Source organism: Pantherophis guttatus, chromosome 8, assembly GCF_059756535.1.
Source record: "Pantherophis guttatus breed Tessera chromosome 8, ASM5975653v1, whole genome shotgun sequence".
NCBI classification, from domain to species: Eukaryota; Metazoa; Chordata; class Lepidosauria; order Squamata; family Colubridae; genus Pantherophis; species Pantherophis guttatus.
The window spans coordinates 14,013,380-14,033,070 of record NC_142070.1 but is presented as its reverse complement, the minus strand read 5'-3'; the positions used below and the strand labels follow the sequence as shown (position 1 = coordinate 14,033,070).

The 19,691-nt window shown below is 39.2% G+C and overlaps 1 protein-coding gene across 10 annotated transcripts; it reads left to right on the top strand.

Moving 5' to 3' along the window:
• The first annotated feature begins 825 nt into the window (after positions 1-825).
• Positions 826-19,055, top strand: KLHL8 (kelch like family member 8). Of its 10 annotated transcripts, none has more exons than XM_034440446.3 (10): positions 826-1,222; positions 7,907-8,211; positions 9,852-10,400; positions 11,579-11,765; positions 11,940-12,083; positions 13,700-13,811; positions 14,950-15,118; positions 15,512-15,671; positions 16,651-16,852; positions 18,285-19,055. In XM_034440446.3, exons 2-10 carry the CDS (start codon positions 8,011-8,013, stop codon positions 18,406-18,408), a joined length of 1,848 nt encoding a protein of 615 aa, XP_034296337.1. In that variant the 5' UTR covers positions 826-1,222; positions 7,907-8,010; the 3' UTR covers positions 18,409-19,055. The 10 variants fall into 10 exon arrangements, 6 of the variants coding, with proteins under 6 accessions (XP_034296337.1, XP_034296338.1, XP_034296335.1 ...); XR_015729208.1 differs by having other exon boundaries at positions 829-1,222; positions 15,512-15,667; positions 18,285-18,623; XM_034440447.3 differs by having other exon boundaries at positions 1,214-1,724.
• Positions 19,056-19,691: the final 636 nt, after the last annotated feature.

Sequence of the window (19,691 nt, the reverse complement as noted above, 5' to 3'; positions counted from 1 at the left end):
ATTATTTTATATGTTTATTTTAACAAAACATTTCTCCAACTCCATGGCATCTCTAGGTGACTTGCAAACTTCCTTCCTTCCGACAACCTTGGCATGCCCCTAGGATGCTGAATGACAGAGAACCATCTTTCTATATTTACTTTCTCTGAAAAGCTGAAAGGTTGTGGAAAGACTGTAAAATACCCACAATGGAAGATTGGTTAGTAAAGTTGACTGAATTCACCAAGATGGCCAAATTTGTGTTTGATTAGGGAATGGACAATACAGGGGTGAAATCCAGCAGGTTCTGACAGGTTCTGGAGAACTGGTAGCGGAAATTTTGAGCAGTTCAGAAAACCGGTAGCGGAAATTTTGAGTAGTTCAGAGAACCAGCAAATACCACCTCTGGCTGGTCCCAGAGTGGGGTAGGAATGGGGATTTTGCAGTATCCTTCTGCCACACCCACCAAGCCATGCCCACAGAAGTAAAAAAAATTGAATTTTACCACTGGGACAATAGCTACATATTTTAGTGACCAGACCTCCTTTGTGGACTTTTTGCTGAAAATAGAGGGGAAAAATGAACTTTTGATGTCTAGAAAGGTTAGAATATGGAAAGAAGAGTGTCACGATGTAAACTCAGAGAGAATAAAATGTAAATGCATTTATAACTGCTGTATAGAAGATTGGAATCTGCTCCTTTATGGGTGTTTTCTTTAATTTATCACTTTTGCTTTTTTTATTACTTTTCTTTTAAGTTATTTTTATTTTGCAGAAAGATCTGTGTGTGTGCTGTGTGTGTAAAAGGAGTCCAGCTGGCAGCTGTCATCATACGTTGAAATTCCGCCCATTTATAATGGGAGCCACATAAAACAAGAGGCAGGGATTTTAATTACACAGTTTTGGATACCATTTTGACCTTTAGGATTGCCCCAGCTCGGGGACCTGCCCATTTTTCAGTAAACTTCAGATGATGGTGATGATGATTGCTATTGTGCATTACAATTCGAACTGCCCTACAATCGGCAGCCTTTCAAGGCTCCTGGCGCCTTTGAGGAGTTGTACTTTTGACAAGGTTGAAGAACGAGGCGCTTAATTTGCTTCGCCTCCGGACATTACTACGATTCCCATCATGCCTTATTATCCGAACTTTAAAACAATCCTTTGACCGCAACGCATGCGCAGAAGGGGAAACTCTTTTCTGGCGATGGTACCTCTCGTCTCTCTCTCTCTCTTAGAGCACGGTAAGGAGCCGCTAACGGCACCAAAAGAACCGCATGCGCAAACCAATCGTTTTAAACTCTGGGCGCAGACGCGCTAACCCTGTCTTCCACCTTCCCTCAAGTTTGTTTCTTGTTTTCTGCGCCCCGCCCACTTCTCCCCGCGCCAAACCACGGCGCCTGCGCAATCCTCGTTGGCGTTTGACGGATGGGGAGAGCGCTTGGCGGTGGCGCGCGCGTGGACGGTAACGGTCCTCGGTGCGGCTGCCTGTGACTTGGGACGGAGGGAGGGAGGGAGGCTCGGCGAGGGGGCGACGGGGCTCTCTGCACCTGGAAAGGGGAGAAGGTTGGGCGTTTGGCTTTCCCGAAAAGCCAGGCTTCTGCCATCATGTGTCTAAGGGCTATTTTGCCTTCGCGAGAGGAAGGCACTCTGTACTTGTCCAGAGGCACTCTTCTCCTTCAAAAAGCACGCCTGACTACCGCATGCTGACTTTCCAAGCAATTGGATAAAAAATGGAGGAGTGAGGTGGGAATTAGGTTCGAGGGGAGGCAGCCGACAGTCTCCAGGTGGTCCTCCACTTACGACCACGATGGAGCCCAGAATTTGCGTGGCTAAGTGAGAAATTGATTGAGCTTGATCCCATTTTACGGCTTTTCTTGGCATTAAATTAGGTTGTTAAGTGAATCTGTCTTCCCCATTGACTTTGCTGACCGGAAGGTCGCAAAAGGTGACCCACAAGTGACTCCGTGTGGGGATGCTGCAAGGGTCACAAGTATGAAAAATGGCCATAAGTCGCTTTTTCCCAGTGCCAGTTTGTAACTTCGAACAAACTGGTGTAAGTCGAGGACTGCCTGTATAGTGGTTGGGTGAAAAGACATGGGTCAGGTCAGGCTACAGCTACATTGTTGATCTTCGGTCACGGTGGCTTGGTTTGGCATAATGGCTCAAGAACATCTGGAGCCAGGGGTGGGTTCTACTTACCTTTACTACAGGTTTGCAATGGGGTCGCGTGCTCTTCTGCGTATGCGCAGAAGTAATTTGATGATGTCAGGGTAGGTGGGCGGAGCCTCCCACCAGTTTTACTACGGGTTCTATAGAACTGGTCCGAACCAGGGGCAACCCACCACTGATCTGGAGACCCAAGGTTGAGAAGGAAAGGCTGGAGGAGTTGTGTTAAACCTAGGAGGGTTACTTTGTGCATTTTGTTTTATGTATTTGGGGAGGGGAGGTGGGTTGTGTGTGGATGGCTAGAAAGTGTCTTTGGAAATAAGGTTGGGAGAATCTGCTTGGATAAAGGAGAAGATTTTGCTATTGGGTGTACGATCCAGTTCTCTTTGTAAGTGTATGCAGGAAAATTTTTAAAATTTCCCAAGATGACACAATGTATAAGAGGAATGTATAAGAGTAAACCAACTGAGTAAGAGAGTGTTTCAGATACTGTATGTGTGAAGTATATATATGAGCTTTTAGAGAATGACAAAGTAATGGAAGAAGATTATAATTTCAAGATGGGTCATTATGAAAAAGGATGATGAATGCTAAGAGTGATGACCTTTGAATGAACAATAAAAGGGAGGAGTAAATTTTAATGTATTAAAGACACACTGCTGACAGAAGTTTCATGTTACTAGCCCAACCGAATTGCTCCATTGTTAATTGCTTCCTGCTTATGGTTTCAGTGAAGTCTGTAAAACATTTATACTTACTTGAACTAGGAACTCAATAGAAGGAAGTTACACAGATGCTTATTACGATATGCCTTGGCTGGCTGGTTGAGAAAGGTATGGTGTTGGTATTTGAGCTATTATCTTATTTAGGAGTATTGGTTTTATATTAGCAATAGTTCCTGTGGGCAGGAATTTTATCAAATGTTATTGAAACTGCTCCCAACATAAATGCTTCATTCTTGAGATTGTGCAACTGTAAGATATTTTCATTTCCATCAAAGCAGCATAGTTTTCCAGTATATCTTATACTTTAAAAAAGTATATTTTATTGTGAAAGATCACTTATTTTGAGTTGTAAAGTCAGTGTTGTACAGTATATAATACTTGAATTTTGTATCAGTTGTAGTGATTTATGATCAGTTTCTGGACTCAACTAATGATTTTTTAAAAATCTGGCATGGTTTGAGAGCAGATTATGACATCAATTACATGCATGTAAACTTGCCTTTGTTTTTGTGATTGGCCTCCCAGGCATATTTCAGTCATATCTCTAGTATGATCACAGAGAAAACTACTTGATTCACCTATATTGCAAAATTGATTGCCTAAAGAAATCAAGTCCTCTCTCGTTAATCCTCTGCGTGAAACCAAAGGATTAAAATCACAAAACTGATCTTTTTATGCTCAGGCATAGCAAGTGAAGCAAGTGAATCAGTTTGTATGTGAAAAAATGTGCATTCCAACTCCAGGTCTGATTCCAAAGATAAAATCCTGAAATGAACATGTGCTCAAGCATTTAATTGCCTCCGTTTAACTGTTTAACTGTTCAACTATTCAACTGTTTAACTGTTGTTCACCTAGATTTACAAGTTGTCGCCAACTTACAACCACAGCTGAGTCCCAAATTTCTCTTGCTAAGTAAGACAGTCGTTAAGTGGGTTGCGTCCCATTTTATGATGTTTTGCCCACAGTTGTTAAGTGAATCATGCAGTTATTAAGTGAATCTGGCCCCATTGCCTTTGGTTGTCGGAAGCTAGCTGGGAAGATTACAAATGGTTGACCCTGGGACACTACAGTTGTGATAGCAATAGCAGTTAGACTTATATACTGCTTTACAGTGCTTTACAGCCCTCTGTAAGTGGTTTACAGAGTCAGCCTATTGCCCCCAACAATCTGGGTCATTTTACCGACCTCGGAAGGATGGAAGCCTGAGTCAACCTTGAGCCTGGTGAGATTCGAACTGCCAAATTCCTGGCAGTCAGCAGAAGTAGCCTGCAGCACTGCGCTCTGACCACTGCGCCACCGCAGTTCTTAATACATGCCAATTGTCAAGCGCCCAAATTTTGATAATGTAATTATGGGGATGCTGCAACCGTTGTAAGTGTGAAATGGTCATAAGTCACTTTTTTCAGCGCTGTTGTAACTTCGAATGGTCAATTAACAAATGGTTGTAAGTTGAGGACTACCTCTGTTGAGCAACTATTCAAAAATTACAGTATTGCTGGCAAAAGGGACCCCTGATTGGACCTTAGCAACAATCACTGTGTCCCCATGGTCACCTGATTAACATTTGGGTATGTGCCTGGCCTGTATTTATGACCGTTGTAGCATCTAGTCACCTTTTCCAGTCATGTGAGAACTTGGAGTGAGTTCTCCAACGCCCCCTCCTATTTTCCCCCCTCTCCAACTTTTCCCTTTTGACAGAGACCACAATATTCTGCCTCTGCTGCCTCAGCACCCTAGAAATCCTTTTAGCAGAAGCTATGGAACCCACATTGGAGAAACCAGCAGCCATTAAAAAAAGCCAGCTCAGATGAGGCACCATCACCTCACCATCTCTGCCCATTTGGTTGCCCTGCACAGGATGGTAAAAATAAAAATCCCCCTCATTGCCTAGGATTCACCCCTCCACAGCACCTGCCTGTGATCCCTACTGGCCCGCCTGTGGCTCCCAGCAGCCGATCACCACCGATTCCCGATCACCACCGATTCCTTTGTACTAGGAGAATCCAGCACTAATCAGGAGTCTGAACCTTGTGGCATATCCCACAGTAATAAGTTTGTGGATAGGAATTTCCCAGTAAGACCTTTTTTGTTTCCCCTACTCCGATTTCATTTGTTGAATATTGTGTACGTCTAGTTTAATGAACGGAAGGCCTAGGGGAGACATGATAGCAGTGTTCTGATGTCTCAGGGGCTGCCACAAGGAAGAGGGAGTCAAGCTATTCTCCAAAGCACCAGAAGGCAGGACTAGAAGCAGCAGATGGAAACTAATCAAGGAGAGAAGCAACCTAGAACTAAAGAGAAATTTCCTGACAGTTAAAACAATTAATCATTGAAACAACTTGCCTCCAGAAATTGTGAATGCTCCAAAACTGGAAGTTTTAAAGAAAAGATAGGACAACCATTTGTCTGAAATGGTATTGGATCTCCTGCCTGAGCAGGGGGTTGGACTAGAAGACCTCCAAGGTCCCTCCCAACTCTGTTATTCTATTCTATTCTACTCTACTCTACCAACAACGTCTTTTGAAGAAGCAGTTTCTCTCTTGCTTTATTAAAATATTGAGAAATGAAGGAAATCATTTCTTGAGTTGTTCCAAGTCACACTTGATAGGCGGCACTATTATTTTAAAACAATGTTTTAAAAATTAAAATATCCTTTTAAAAATGCACTATAAAATGGAACTAAATCGTTCCGTTTTCCACCTGTTCAGTTATAGCTTCATGCAATACCAGCAGTTTTACAAAGCAAGATGAGTTCGATCGTAGAATAAATCCTAAAATATTGTAGATAGTCATTCCAGACATTAATTTAGTACTCCTAAACCAAGAGGTTTGTATGGGAGATATCTTTGCCTTCATTGTTAAGATTAGAGACTGTTATAAAAAAGAACAGGGCAAAAAGTATAAATGTCTCTGCTGATTATCTGCATGAGTATCTTTGAAGCCTTGGTTTGGAAATAAAATCTTCCCAGTGAAGTTTAACTCATTCTGTAAATTACAAACTAATTCTCTTCCTTTTCCCTTACCCTGTTTCCCCCCTTGTTTTTTTTCCCTGCTGCAAGAATGGACAGGATATGTGTGTCTTGTGAGACTAATTGGTACATAAAAGTGATACACTATTATTTTTATAAATGAGGTAGCTTAATTTAGAATAAATAAATTTTAATCAGCAATTAGTTTATGGATTTCAGTTTTGGGTAAGGATATTTGTGTATATATGTGCATATACAGATATAATGCATGCACACATTTCTTGGGAAGGAAATCTCCAAATTTTGTTTCAGCTGACGGCTCTAATTTAAGAAGCTCCATAGGATCTTTATTTATCTAATTTTGGTTTTTGTTTATTCTTTCTTTGGAGGTCATCATTTTAAAGATAGATTGCTTTCCTCTCAAGTAATATTGAGAGATGAAATTCTCCATAGATTCATTTCCAAATTTAGCAATGAAGAGAAGGGGAAGAGGCATCATTGCTAGTATTCTGTTGTGACTAGGATGGAACATTTTAACATTGTTAGAAGTACATTAGATTTGACATTTTCTGGTTTATTGTGGAACAGCTTCAGACATTTGAATCTTTAGGCTCTTGGATAAGTTGTGTGCCATTTCTATTATTTGAGAGTTATTTCTGTGATGAATACTGTTCATGGTTTTTTTTAACTTTGCAACAACTGCTGCTGCTTTGCTCACTTTGTGTTGCATAAATCACTGGGGTTCTCATGCAGAAGTGTCACCAGTAGCCATAACATTGATTTGACATATGATTTAGGTGCTTCATATGTCTTAAGATAAAGTTAAGAGGCTCCATTTTCATAGGGCTGAGGGCCTTGCCAATTTTCATATGGTTCATTGAGGGCTTCATTGCAAAAAGTTCCAAGTCACCATTTTTAAAGTGTAGGGAAAATTAAATACTAATTTTAAGTGTTTTAATTATTTGTTAATTATAACTAAGTCCAGCCACTTTGCTGCTGGTTGTCCTCTTCTCTTCCTACTACTTTTCTCAGCATTGGAGTCTTCAATGGAGAGTTAAGTCTTCACAAAATGTGCCCAAAGTAGAATTGTTTGTGCTTAGTCATTTGTACCTCTAGTGAGAACAGACTTCTCATGTACTAGCAGGGCAGCAAGACAAAATAAAGAGAGACATTATCAGTATGAGTGTTGTTGATGGGCAAGGGGACTATATGTGACTCTGTGTCAGGTTATCACTTAGCAGGTTATTCAGATAATTTTGGGGATGTTTTTTTCCTTATGTTGTGTAGCCTAAGGCCTACTGTGGGGACCCTACCCCTAGATTCTTGTTCATATTTTGGAATAATGTTGCTTGCTTGGAGTTAGTTGTAGGCTATAGTTCAGAAACCACTAAGTTAGAGCATACACTATAGTTCCCATTACTGATGACTTCACCTGGGCATTGAGCTAAAAAGGTTTCAAGCATTTTTGCTTGAAGGTATAATCCACTTAAATAGTAAAAGAGTAAATTTACGTATCTGTAGTAAAACATATCTAATCTCTTCTCAAGAATAATTACCATTTTGATTCACAGTTCTTCATTTACGCTGAATTTTGACTAAATTGTGTTCATGTGTCAGTACGGAAAACTGTTTGCATCCAGAAAAAAAGAGTGTCCTGCAGTTTTGACTCTCAGTTCAATAAAATGACCCCCCCCCCGCAATGTCAGTGTGACGTGATCTACTTCTTGTTAAGTAGAAAAGTTGCTAATTTTCAGTGATTTTTATCTTCATGCTATACTGAATAGACCTGCAGAACCTCATGTGCCCTTTGTCAGCATCATGAGCTTCCTCTAAATGTCGATGGCAGTGCATGATTTAACCTTCCTTGATTGTCTCTTTTCAAAATATACTAATTTTAGTTCCAGTCAAAAACCATAAGCCCCTTTCTTGATTTTCTATTTATTTGCATTGATCTGTTCAAAGACGCAGAATAGTAGCTGGCAAAGTATTTGTGGAAATATGTGTTTCAGGCATACTATTGAGAGAAATACCTAATCTCTTTTATGTTTTGTTTTTAAATTGGAAGATATTGGCTATTCCCAAATGGATGTTAGCTGGTGCACATAATAGGATGTGTGCTGGATCTTTTCATGGAGACTAAAAGTACACTTGAAAAAAGATAAACAGCTAATGGCTTCTGAATCAATGGTCCCAGAGCAAGGAAAACATACGGTGACCGGAAAAAGACATCAAAAGCAGGAAAGGACACCTTTGAACTGTGATGGGGAAGAAGACACGTTTGTATTTGAAGCAAATGAAGCTTGGAAGGATTTTCACAGCTCTCTTCTCCATTTCTATGAAGCCGGGGAGCTTTGTGACGTGACGCTAAAGGTAGTGCTGTATATTTTCTATATCATTTTGAATTTCTCTGTGGAATTTCCCATGTATTTTGTGAAGTACTAGAAGACATATTTGCTTCATCACTTGTGTTTCCACTGACTGATTGGGAATGAATTTCAAGCATTCACATCACTCTTTTTTTATTTAAAAATTTCTGGAAATCTTATTAAAAGGACAGTTAATACTTGTTGGAATCTTGCAATGGCTCTGAATAATGATGGATATGAATACAAATGAAGAAAAATCACTTTCTGTCTAATTTAAGGATGTATAATTGTTAGAAATTCAGTGCCTAGGCAAGTTCATTAAGCTGGCATGAAATATACCGTTGAATGAACTTGTAGGATAAAAACTTACATGACCGAGAATTTTTGCACAAATAAGAGATTCTTCCATAATCCCCATGTTAAGAGAGTGGGGGTTCTTATTTGAAATGGAGAACTAGCTACAATGGATTACAATGTGTTGTGCAAATAGTTATAAACAGTTTATAGCTGAACTAACATTTTTCTACACCCAGCAGTTTAGCTAATGGTTAAGCAGAAAGTTGTTAACATAAAAGATATGCCGCTACAGCTTTAAAAAAGTATAGGAGTTGAGTAGATATAGTGATAATGTGAGTTAGCTACTTGTAAATAATGAAAAGGGCAGCAGATTCAGAAAGAGAATAAATTTACTAATCATTAATTGTAAAATAAAACAGTCGCCCCCAATCTTTTCGGCACCAAGGACCGGTTCCCTGGAGAGAGTTTTTTTCGCGGACTGGAGGGGGCATGGTTTCACATGCTGCCTGCATCCTGCAGATGGGACTTTGCTTGTTTGTGTGGCCCAGTTTCTGGCATGCCTCAGACCAGTTCTGGTCGACAGGCGGGGGGTAGGGGGAGGAATCCTCCTGAAATAGAAACTAATACTTCAATCATCAGCAGTAGTAGGTTCCTCTTACCTTTGCTACTGGTTGGAATTGGGAGCATGTGCGTGCACCCGCTTGTTTTGTTTGTGCACATGCAGAGCATCTGTGATGACGTCTGGGCGGGTGGGCAGAGCCTCCCGCCACTATCAATTCGGCCAAACCTGGGTGAATCGGTAGAAACCCACCACTGATCTGCAGGCAGGAAGAAAAAAAGGGAAAACTGGAAAAACTTACACCAGTGAGATAAGTAACACTTAAGCAAAACGAAAAGATTTGCAAGAACTTTCAGTTTACTGAAATATCAATAAAACATATTATCAAACATTCTATTTGATTTGTGGACCTTGTGGGTTGCTTTAAATAATGGGCTACAGCCTTCTCTGTGGGGGCACTCACCCTCTGGAATGAATTGCTCCCGGAGATAAGGATGATCCCTGACTTATGCACTTTTCACCGTGCCCTCAAGAAGTTATTGTTCCAACAAGCTGGGCTGGCCTAACTATTAATTTTAATGGGTTGTTTTTGTTTTAATGATGTCGGGGCCAAATTATTTAATATGTTTTTAAATTGTTTTTAAATTTTATATATGTGCTTGTTTTATCTTTGGCTGTGCACCGCCCTGAGTCCTTCAGGAGAAGGGCGGTATAAAAATTAGATTAAATAAATAAAATAAATAAATAAAGTGAGCTACTGTTAACATTCTTATATGTTTTACTTCCAGGTGGGCTCAAAATTGATTACCTGTCACAAGCTTGTCCTGGCTTGCGTTATACCTTACTTCAGAGCCATGTTTCTTTCGGAAATGGCAGAAGCTAAACAATCATTGATTGAAATCAAAGATTTTGACGGTGATGCCATTGAAGACTTGGTCAAGTTTGTGTATTCCTCCCGACTAATGCTGACAGTTGACAATGTCCAGCCTCTCTTATATGCTGCCTGCATTCTCCAAGTGGAGATAGTGGCCAAAGCTTGCTGTGAGTACATGAAGCTGCATTTTCACCCTTCCAATTGCCTGGCAGTGAGGGCCTTTGCAGAGAGTCACAACCGTATTGACTTGATGGACATGGCTGACCACTATGCCTGTGAACACTTTGTTGAAGTGGTGGAATGTGAAGACTTTGTGAGTGTATCACCTCAGCATCTTCATAAACTCTTGTCTTCAAGTGACCTGAGCATTGAGAATGAAAAGCAAGTTTATTGTGCTGCTATTAAATGGCTTTTGGCCAATCCCCAGCACCATGCTTTATGGTTAGATGAAATAGTTGCTCAGGTAAGAACCACATGAGAGTAGGATAAAAGTGCTGTAAATATCTATATTGTTCCTCTCATTGTATTTTTTTAAAAAAAATTATGATGGTACTTTCAAGCAGCCATATTTTTTTTTCTTTATGCAGCTTTAGTGGTATATGTATAAACTGAGCACAATTGGTTCTCTAACTTCAGCCAAATAGGTACCATTAGCTTTTGTTAGATTCAACTCCTTATGTCCATTTAGACTTGGAGACAATATGGAAATAGATTCCGTTAATCTATCCTACACCCTCCTATGTCCTGGTGTTCTCCCATCCAGTTACTGATTAGATTAGCCTAGGTCTCCAGGTTGAAAATTAGCAGCCAGAAGATTGCCGCTGTTGTTACAGCTTTTGTTCAATATTGACAGTCCTGCACTATATAATTATGTAAATGGCAACCTGCAGCATAGAGGCAGGATGACCAAAGAATGCCTAATAGAGGAATTGGAATTACATTTATTGTCATTTGTCTTCAAGGATATTCCCTCTCCGTATAGTGCGACCGTGTTTCCCCGAAAATAAGACCCTGTCTTATATTTTTTTGAACCCTGAAATAAGCGCTTGGCCTTATTGCCATGCGCTCAAAAGCCCGATTGGGCTTATTATCAGGGGATGTCTTATTTTGGGGAAAACGGGGTACTAAGATGAGACAATTTCAGTTGTTCATCTTGAATAAATGACAGTACCTGATAGGCTTGTTAACCGAGCTGATCTTTGCAGGCTTTTGGCTATTTAGCTGAAAAAATATTCAGCTCTTTCAGGACTTCTTCAATGAGTAAGCCGTTAGGAATTGGTTTGGGTAGCATCTCCATTGGTTCCAGAGTGCTTGATATTATTCCTTCCAGTCTGAATTTGCATTGCAGTTTTGTCCTAATGAAACATGCATATTGCACCCTTTCACTGGTTAAATAAAACTAGTTTAACCAACCAGGCTTGTTGATAAATAAAGGTTATTTATTTTTGAAATTCTTTGCTGATAACCATGCCAGTTATCTGGCCAGAGTAGGCAAAATTTCCATATCCTTGGGCAATATGCAGCAGTAAGAATGAAAATTGCACTGTAGCCTGGCATTCTCTCATTGGTCAAAGTGGTATGGGAAGATGTTCATTTTGATCTTGATGCTGTTCAGTTCATCACTTACGTTTGTTCCCCTAGGTACGCCTGCCTCTGTTACCTGTTTGTTTCCTTATGGGAGTTGTTGCAAAAGAACAAATAGTCAAGCAGAACTTAAAATGCCGAGATTTGTTAGATGAAGCAAGAAACTACCACCTTCATTTAAGCAGTCATACGGTACCAGATTTTGAATATTCTGTTCGGACAACCCCAAGGAAACACACAGCAGGTATTTTTATTTTTTCCTGATATGCTGATGGTATAGATTTGAAAATTTCTTGTTCTGTGAAATCCTGTTAATGAGTTCAATGAGTGCTTTATTTGATACCCGCTGAATTCTATTAATTAATTTAAATCTTATCAAATAAGCCACTCTCCATTTTGTTTTTGTTTTTCCTGCTAGGTGTCCTTTTCTGTGTTGGAGGACGTGGGGGATCAGGCGACCCATTTCGCAGTATTGAATGCTACTCAATAAATAAAAACAGCTGGTTTTTTGGCCCTGAAATGAACAGTAGAAGGAGGCATGTAGGAGTAATCTCTGTGGGAGGTTCGTAAGAAGAAAATTCTATTTTCAAATAATTCTGTAGTCTATTGTAGCTTATGATTCAGCAATTCCCTCTACCCTATAATCACTGTATTTTCCGAGAAGGAAGAAAACTCTGAATTTAAGATGATTATCACAAAAGCAAAGCAAAAAAAGGTAGTTGGGGGTGGGTGGGAAATAGGACTAATATTCTGTGTAGTGCATAACTTCCCCATTTTTTCAACCTAGGAAATCTCCCCCTATTAAATTTCTTATGAGACATATATATTGGTTTGTGCATCACAGTTATGTCTGTATATACTTGCCATAAACATTCCAAAAATAGCACTAGAGCAAAACTGAATTACTAATATCTATAACTTAACATTCTTCATTTATAAAATGTACCCCATCTATATATACCAAGCTCTCCCTGTCAAACACAAAATTGTACTGTATTTGTGTTTTTCATGTATGTATACAGCAGTACTTAAAAGTTTGTGAATGCTTTTGAATTCTTAATATTTCTGCATAAATACAGAATGCATAAATCACACTTAAGATGTAATCTGTTCTCTACACAAGTCCTAAAACTAGCTGAAAAGAACCAAATCGTGGAAATAAGTCAATACTTGCTCATTTATAATAAATTAGAGTATTCTGCTGCAGCAATTTCATCTGGATCAGGTATGGATTTTTCTAAAACCTACCCTTTTCCCCCCAAAATAAGACATCCCCTGATGATAAGCCCAATCGGGCTTTTGAGCACAGGGCAATAAAGTCAAGCGCTTATTTCAGGGTTCAAAAAAATATTAGACAGGGTCTTATTTTTGGGGAAACATGGTAGCCTTGTATTTTCATAGGCTCCCCTTGGCAAAGCCTCTGATTTTCTTTCAGATTTCCCTTCCTTGTGTTTGGGGCATCTCTTTTCGCCTCCCAAATATTGTTTGCTAGTAGTGACCTAGTAAACAAAATCTTGCTTAATAATGCTTTTTTATTAAAAGAAAATATTCAAAGAGAACTCACAAACATAGTGGAAATTGTTAAGAGGGCTCAGTAGTAACCTGGTACTACTGGAAAACAACAAGTACAAAATGCCAGAATTAAAAAAATCATTAGGTCAAATGTACGCCTGAATAAAGAAGCTTTGATATCCTGAGAAAAGGTCATCAGAAAAGCCAAACTGATTTGAAATGATAGAAAATATTTGTAGCTCGGGTGGTAGATGTTGGCTATGGTTTGTTCTCCAAAGTTTCTGTTTGACGTTAGTCAGAATAATCTTCTGGATCGAGCGATGTGATGTTCTTCCAGCCAATCCGATGTCAGATGCTAAATTGGACGAATGTTTACTCCAAGAATTGTAATGATATCCTATAGATTAAATGCTTGAATAAAAAAGTAAAAATGTGCTAATATTTACCAGTACGGTGCATTTGTTAACCATTTAATTCAGCAGGTGATGCAGGAAGAAAGAGTTCCTTCAGTGGGGGGGAGAGAACAGTTAAATTGGCAAAACATGTATTAACTACAATTGGCTATGTCTGGGCAGATTATAATATTAGCGATAAATAGCAATAAAAATAAGATGATGGGCTATTCTTACTTTTCTTCTTAAGAAATACATTGTCTGACCATTTCAGGGAAAGTTTATGCTGTGGGTGGGCACGATGGAAATGAGCACCTAGGCAGCATGGAAGTGTTTGATCCTCTCACAAATAAATGGATGATGAAAGCATCAATGAATACCAAAAGGTAGGTAAATTTGGAGATGTGCCTTCCTTATCAGAAATGTGTAGATTCATGTGAGACATTGTTTATCACATAATTGTCATGGACCATTAAACACATCTGGTACCTCCATACCCATCATTTTTAAAAATTTTATTTATTAATCACATTTGTACACCCCACCAAAAGGAATTCTGGGCAGCTTACCGCAAGTGGATGAAACAACAAATACAAAAATGGCAAATATAAAGCTACACAATGCCATCATCCAAAATAAATTTGCAATATGGGGAAAGAATGATGGAAATTAGAAACGTAGACAAGGCTTTAAGATTAAAAGGACAAAAATGTGGGTTTTATTACATTACATGTTGACTTTGGTTACCCAAGTGAGTCAAAGATACCAAACTACCATGTTTCCCCGAAAATAAGACCCAGTCTTATTTTCTTTTGGCCCCAAAATAAGCACCAGGTCTTATTTTGGGGGGATATTTTAACCGCTTACCTTAGGACCACCGCAGCCAGGCCTCCCATGCCCTGACACCTGTCGTGCTGCTGCCTGACTTTTGCAGCTGCTCTGCAGAAGAAGTTAGGCAGTGGCGCGACAAGTGTCGGGGCGTGGGAGGTCTGGCTGCAGCAGTCCTAAAATAAGCAGGTACGAAGCGCATGGGACAGCTCCCCCACCCCCCACCCTAGCCTGATTTTTACGCATATGCCTCACCCCACCTTGTACAACCAGATGGTGGGCGGGACTTAACTAGGGCTTATTTTGGGGGGGTAGGGCTTATATTAGGCGCAGGCATGAAAATCAGGTTAGGGCTTGTTTTCAGGGTAGGTCATATTTTCGGGAAAACATGGAACATACCTTATAAGGAGGATGTTGGCTCGTGTGGTTGGAACTGGGCAGGAGGTTAGCGTTCAAGACCCAAGAGCTGCTCTGGGGCGGGGTTGAACTCTTGTCCTTCACTCCAAGTTCCTACTGGGGACATGAAAGGAGCCCCCAACTGGACGTCCCCAGAGCAACAGTGATGTCACTGGCCAATCCTTTCAACCCGGAAGTGCCTCGGTGCTGCTGACACGAGTGCAAAAATATACCTTACGTGTACATTTGCTGCTTTATTTTTAAATATAGTTGGATAAGTGACAGTCTGCTTTTCGCTAGGAGAGGAATTGCTCTCGCCTCTCTTGGAGGCCCCATTTATGCCATCGGAGGCTTAGATGATAACACTTGCTTCAGTGAGGTGGAGAGATACGACATGGAATCGGACCAGTGGAGCGGAGTTGCATCTATGAATACCCCTCGCGGAGGAGTTGGTTCTGTAGCTCTTCTGGTGAGTCTCTTGAGCAGCCTTGAAATGGACAGCAAACATTGCCTGCCAGAGCAGAAATAGTAAGATAATATGGAGTCCTTCAGCTATAACTATATTCAATGCAGGGGCTGCTTTCTGATAGTAAATAAGACATGGAATAGAACAGGTGAGAGAAATACAGCAATATAGTAGTACAAACACCTGTTCAATATTTTTCAGAATTTCGCACTAGGTTTCAGTTTATCCAGTTGGATTACAATTTGTATTGTTTCATTATTTTTACAATTCAATGTGAGATAGTTAAACTTAGACTGGCAAAAGTAAATTAATACATGTGATTTAATATAAAGTAGGTGTTTGTTTATATATATCTATGTAAGAATTTATAGAATCTTACTCTCTTTCTCATTTCAGAATAATGTATATGCCGTCGGTGGAAATGATGGTGTGGCTTCTCTGTCTAGTGTGGAGAAATACGATCCTTATCTTGATAAATGGATAGAGGTGAAAGAAATGGGTCAGCGGAGAGCTGGCAATGGGGTTAGTGAACTTCATGGCTGCTTATATGTGGTAGGTAAGTAATGTTCAGCCCTTACTCTCTTTTGATCCCTTATATTCTCATAGCTTTGCTTGAACTTCAATAATAGAAGCAGATTATGGTGAAGAGAAGACACCAGCCTTCTGTTACATTGCAGCCAATATCTAAGGGGCTGCCCCAAAGGAGGGGGGGGGGTGTCAACCTAATCTCCAAAGCACCTGAAGGCAGAACAAGAAGCAATGAATGGAAACTAATGAAAGAGAGAAGCAACATAGAACTGAGGAGAAATTTCCTGAGAGTTAGAACAGTTGACAGCTTGTCTTCAGAAGTTGTGGGTGGTCCATCACTGGAGGTTTTTAAGAAGAAATTGGACAACTGCTCGTCTCTAGTGGTACAAGGTCTCCTGTTGAGCAAGGGGTTGGACTAGAAAACCTCCAACGTTCCTTCCACCTCTGTTATTTTGTTAAGTATGAGTTTCTGTGAACTCTGATTGATGAAGGAGCAGGTATGGGGACTAGACAAGTAGATTGGACATGGCATGTTGAGTTACTCTTGAGGGCTTAGTTTGTCCGCTTAGGCTACAAGAGTCTGTTTTGGTTTTCAAACCCAATCCCTGAATGCTCAAGAGAATGAGGAGGAAAACGTTCAGATTACTTCATCTTTAGAGGATTAGTTTTTGCTAATCAACAAGCTAGTTACTTGCTAGTCAGTTCCCCACCTCTTGGCTTACATGGGTTTCTCTACCACATGCATGTAACATTATTATACCTGGTAATGTTAGTTTGTAAATGGTAGGCTAAAGTAATAGCTTTTCTTTGGGGTGGAAATAGTTGTGATGGGCAATCCATCTTTTACAATACACCTATCATTGCTTGTGTGAAGAATTCTCTTAGCAGATCTATTGCATTTTGATGTGATGTTTGAAGAACAGAATGTATGGTATGCTTCCTATGTTGTTGGGCTATAAAGCCATTAATTAAAAGAGTCATGTCCCTGTCTGTATGTTCTTGTGCAGGTGGTTTTGACGACAATTCTCCACTCAGCTCGGTTGAGAGGTTTGACCCTCGCACTAATAAGTGGGAATATGTAGCAGAACTAACAACTCCTAGGGGTGGAGTTGGCATAGCAACATTAATGGGCAAAATTTTTGCTGTTGGAGGACATAATGGGAATGCTTACCTGAACACAGTGGAAACCTTTGATCCAGTAGCAAACAGGTAATTTGAAGCCCTCTTTGTACTCGAAGCGTTTGAAAATAATGTGGAAGAGCACATGCAAAGCCCTATATTGCAAACAATGCAGCTACTTTAACAATTTGTAAGGAAGGCACTCAGTACTCTTTACATTCTGTAAGGTCTCACTGGGTGATTTTTTCACAGCTCTTTTGGCTTGTTCATTTCTTAATTGGCTCATTAAAAGTAGGAAGGCTTTGGTATAGTCAGATTTAATATATAATTTTCATATTTTTACACTACTCAAGCAGGTTTTTTTTACTCGATATAAATCTCTACATTTTATATTATATATTATTTTACAGTTTACTGTATCGACATGGATATATATTCTCTATTCTTTATATAAATAATATATGATGTAATGTTATGTTTGTGATGTGTTTTTTAATGTGTTTTTGTTTTTGTTGTATTTTTCTTTGTTTTTAAAAGTCAAAAGTTCAATAAAATTAATATTTTTTTTTTAAAAAAACTCTACATTTTGTGCCTTGAATCAATCTTGAGAAGATCAAGTGTTCTTGAGTGTGGAGTAACTTGAGGTATTGATTTTTAGGCAAGCACTTGCTCTGGTAGAGAGGCAACATTAAAGTGTGGATTGGCATTATGCCTTACTCTTCTTCAGGATTAAGTTTGTAGCTTAAAAGCTGCATTGTAAATTTGTTTTCAACAGTTTATATATTAGGGGGGAATGTGTACAAAGATTCTAAATGTGGTGCTTTTGTCTGTTTGAATCTCTCCTTAGTTACTGATTTTTTTAAAAAACAATTTGGTTCATCCATTGTGTCATGTCATAATGTGATTTTTGGTTCTCATTTTGGCTTAGGTTGCTATGTTAATTCAGCCATTGTGATTCAAACCATAGTTTATGAGTGCAGTGTGAAACCCATCCAGTGATTGAAGTCATATGTTGTCATGAATCATAATTTATTTAATTGTAGTTTGTCGGGTGCATCTCAGTTAAAGAACAAGCTATGTCATCATTTATGAACCAGGGTTTCACAATAGTTCATGTTTTGCTGGAATGGCTTAGAGTAGTGTTTCTCAACCTTGGTAGCTTGAAGATGGGTGGACTTTAACTCCCAGAATCCCCCAGCCAGCAGCGCTGGCTGGCGGATTCTGGGAGTTGAAGTCCACCCATCTTCAAGCTACCACGGTTGAGAAACACTGGCTTAGAGTTTGTGTGATTTCCAACCTCTGTTTCAAATGATCTTTACTGTTCTATCTTCAAACTTTTCTTTGTGTGTTTAATTTCAACTTACGTATTTAAATAGACACCAAAATAAAAAGTATTTTAAAATTAAATTGGTACATGAGATTAAGGTCTATTTAGCCTGCAGACTGACTTTTTTCACATTAAGATCAGGAAAAAGTAAAGCAACTTGACTTGCATTTCTTTTGTCTTTTCTTTTTTCTTTAGATGGGAGCTTGTGGGCTCCGTGTCTCACTGCAGAGCTGGGGCAGGAGTTGCTGTGTGCTCTTGCCTAAGCAGTCAAATTCGTGATATGGGTCAAGGATCTAGCAACGTGGTGGACTGCATGTGAATTTGGATTGAAGCCTGCGATGATTGTGAAATGCTTTCAGCCTCCTTTACTATTGTACAAAGACTTCTGAATGTTTCAAGCAATATCTGTAAATATACTAGGATAGTTTTTGTATGAAAATCTGAGTGCTGTGGAAGTTTTAAAATATTTACTTACAATAAAAACTTGAAAAAAAATTTAAAAAGTGTTCCACAAAAATAGAAGATGTCATTCAACGGAGGCTTAAAATACATCTTTCTATCTTCATAGAAAATTTGATGAGTGATTTCGTTTCAGTTATTAGCTTACAAAGTATTCCAGAATGTAAGGACTATCTGTCAATCTTATTTTGTAGTTTTCTCAGATACACCTTCTGAAATGCTTATACATTAGAAGAATCCATCAAGACCCCACAAAGACATCTATAAAGTATACATCTTTGACTATTGTACTATGCAAGACTTTTTGGGGGAAAACTTCAATGGAAGAATCAATGGACAAAAGCATCAGTGGCTATTTGGGTTTTTAGAAATTGTATTTATTTATTTATTATTAGGTATATGGTTGCCTACAACCAGTGCCACAACCTTTCAAGAAAAACAAGAACTAGGGACTGTCACATTATAAAAGGGAAAAATACTCTATTGATTAAATCAGAACATTTCTTACTCGTGTAATATTACTATCTCAACTAATTGTGTTATTTTTTTTATCACATTTGCTCAATAACTTCCACATATCCCACTTGCAAGTTGCCCTTAGTTTACTACAGAGTTGGAGTACTAAACTTTGAATCCATTGTTGACTCAACCTTGGGCAACAGAGTTATTTTTGGTGGGTTTGTGTGTTTCTAATTTTGTAAGCTACCCAGAGTGTGTGACACTCTATATAATACATATAAATAAGAGTCGGGGAAAATAGAATACAGAAAAAATGAAGAATGAAAGTAGAACTGCAGCAAGAAATGTATGAGTGATGTAGCAAAAATACTAGTAGACAATTCTATACAACAGAATGTATGGAAAGTGAACTTGGGGAACATGAAACTGAAATTGCTTGGAGCAAAGTGCCATAGAAATAGGCTGAGCTGATGGGAAGTATGAAAAAAAGATACTTTGAGGTGAAATTAATTCTGGATAAGTTAAAACTACATGCAAGCGAATGATTGTTGCGAAAGGTATACAGAATACAGAGTAATGGAGTGTGATGAGACCTTGGAGGTCTTCTAGTCCAGCCCCCTGCACAGGCAGGAAGCCCTATACCATTTCAGATAAATGGTTGTCCAATCTCTTCTTTAAAATGTC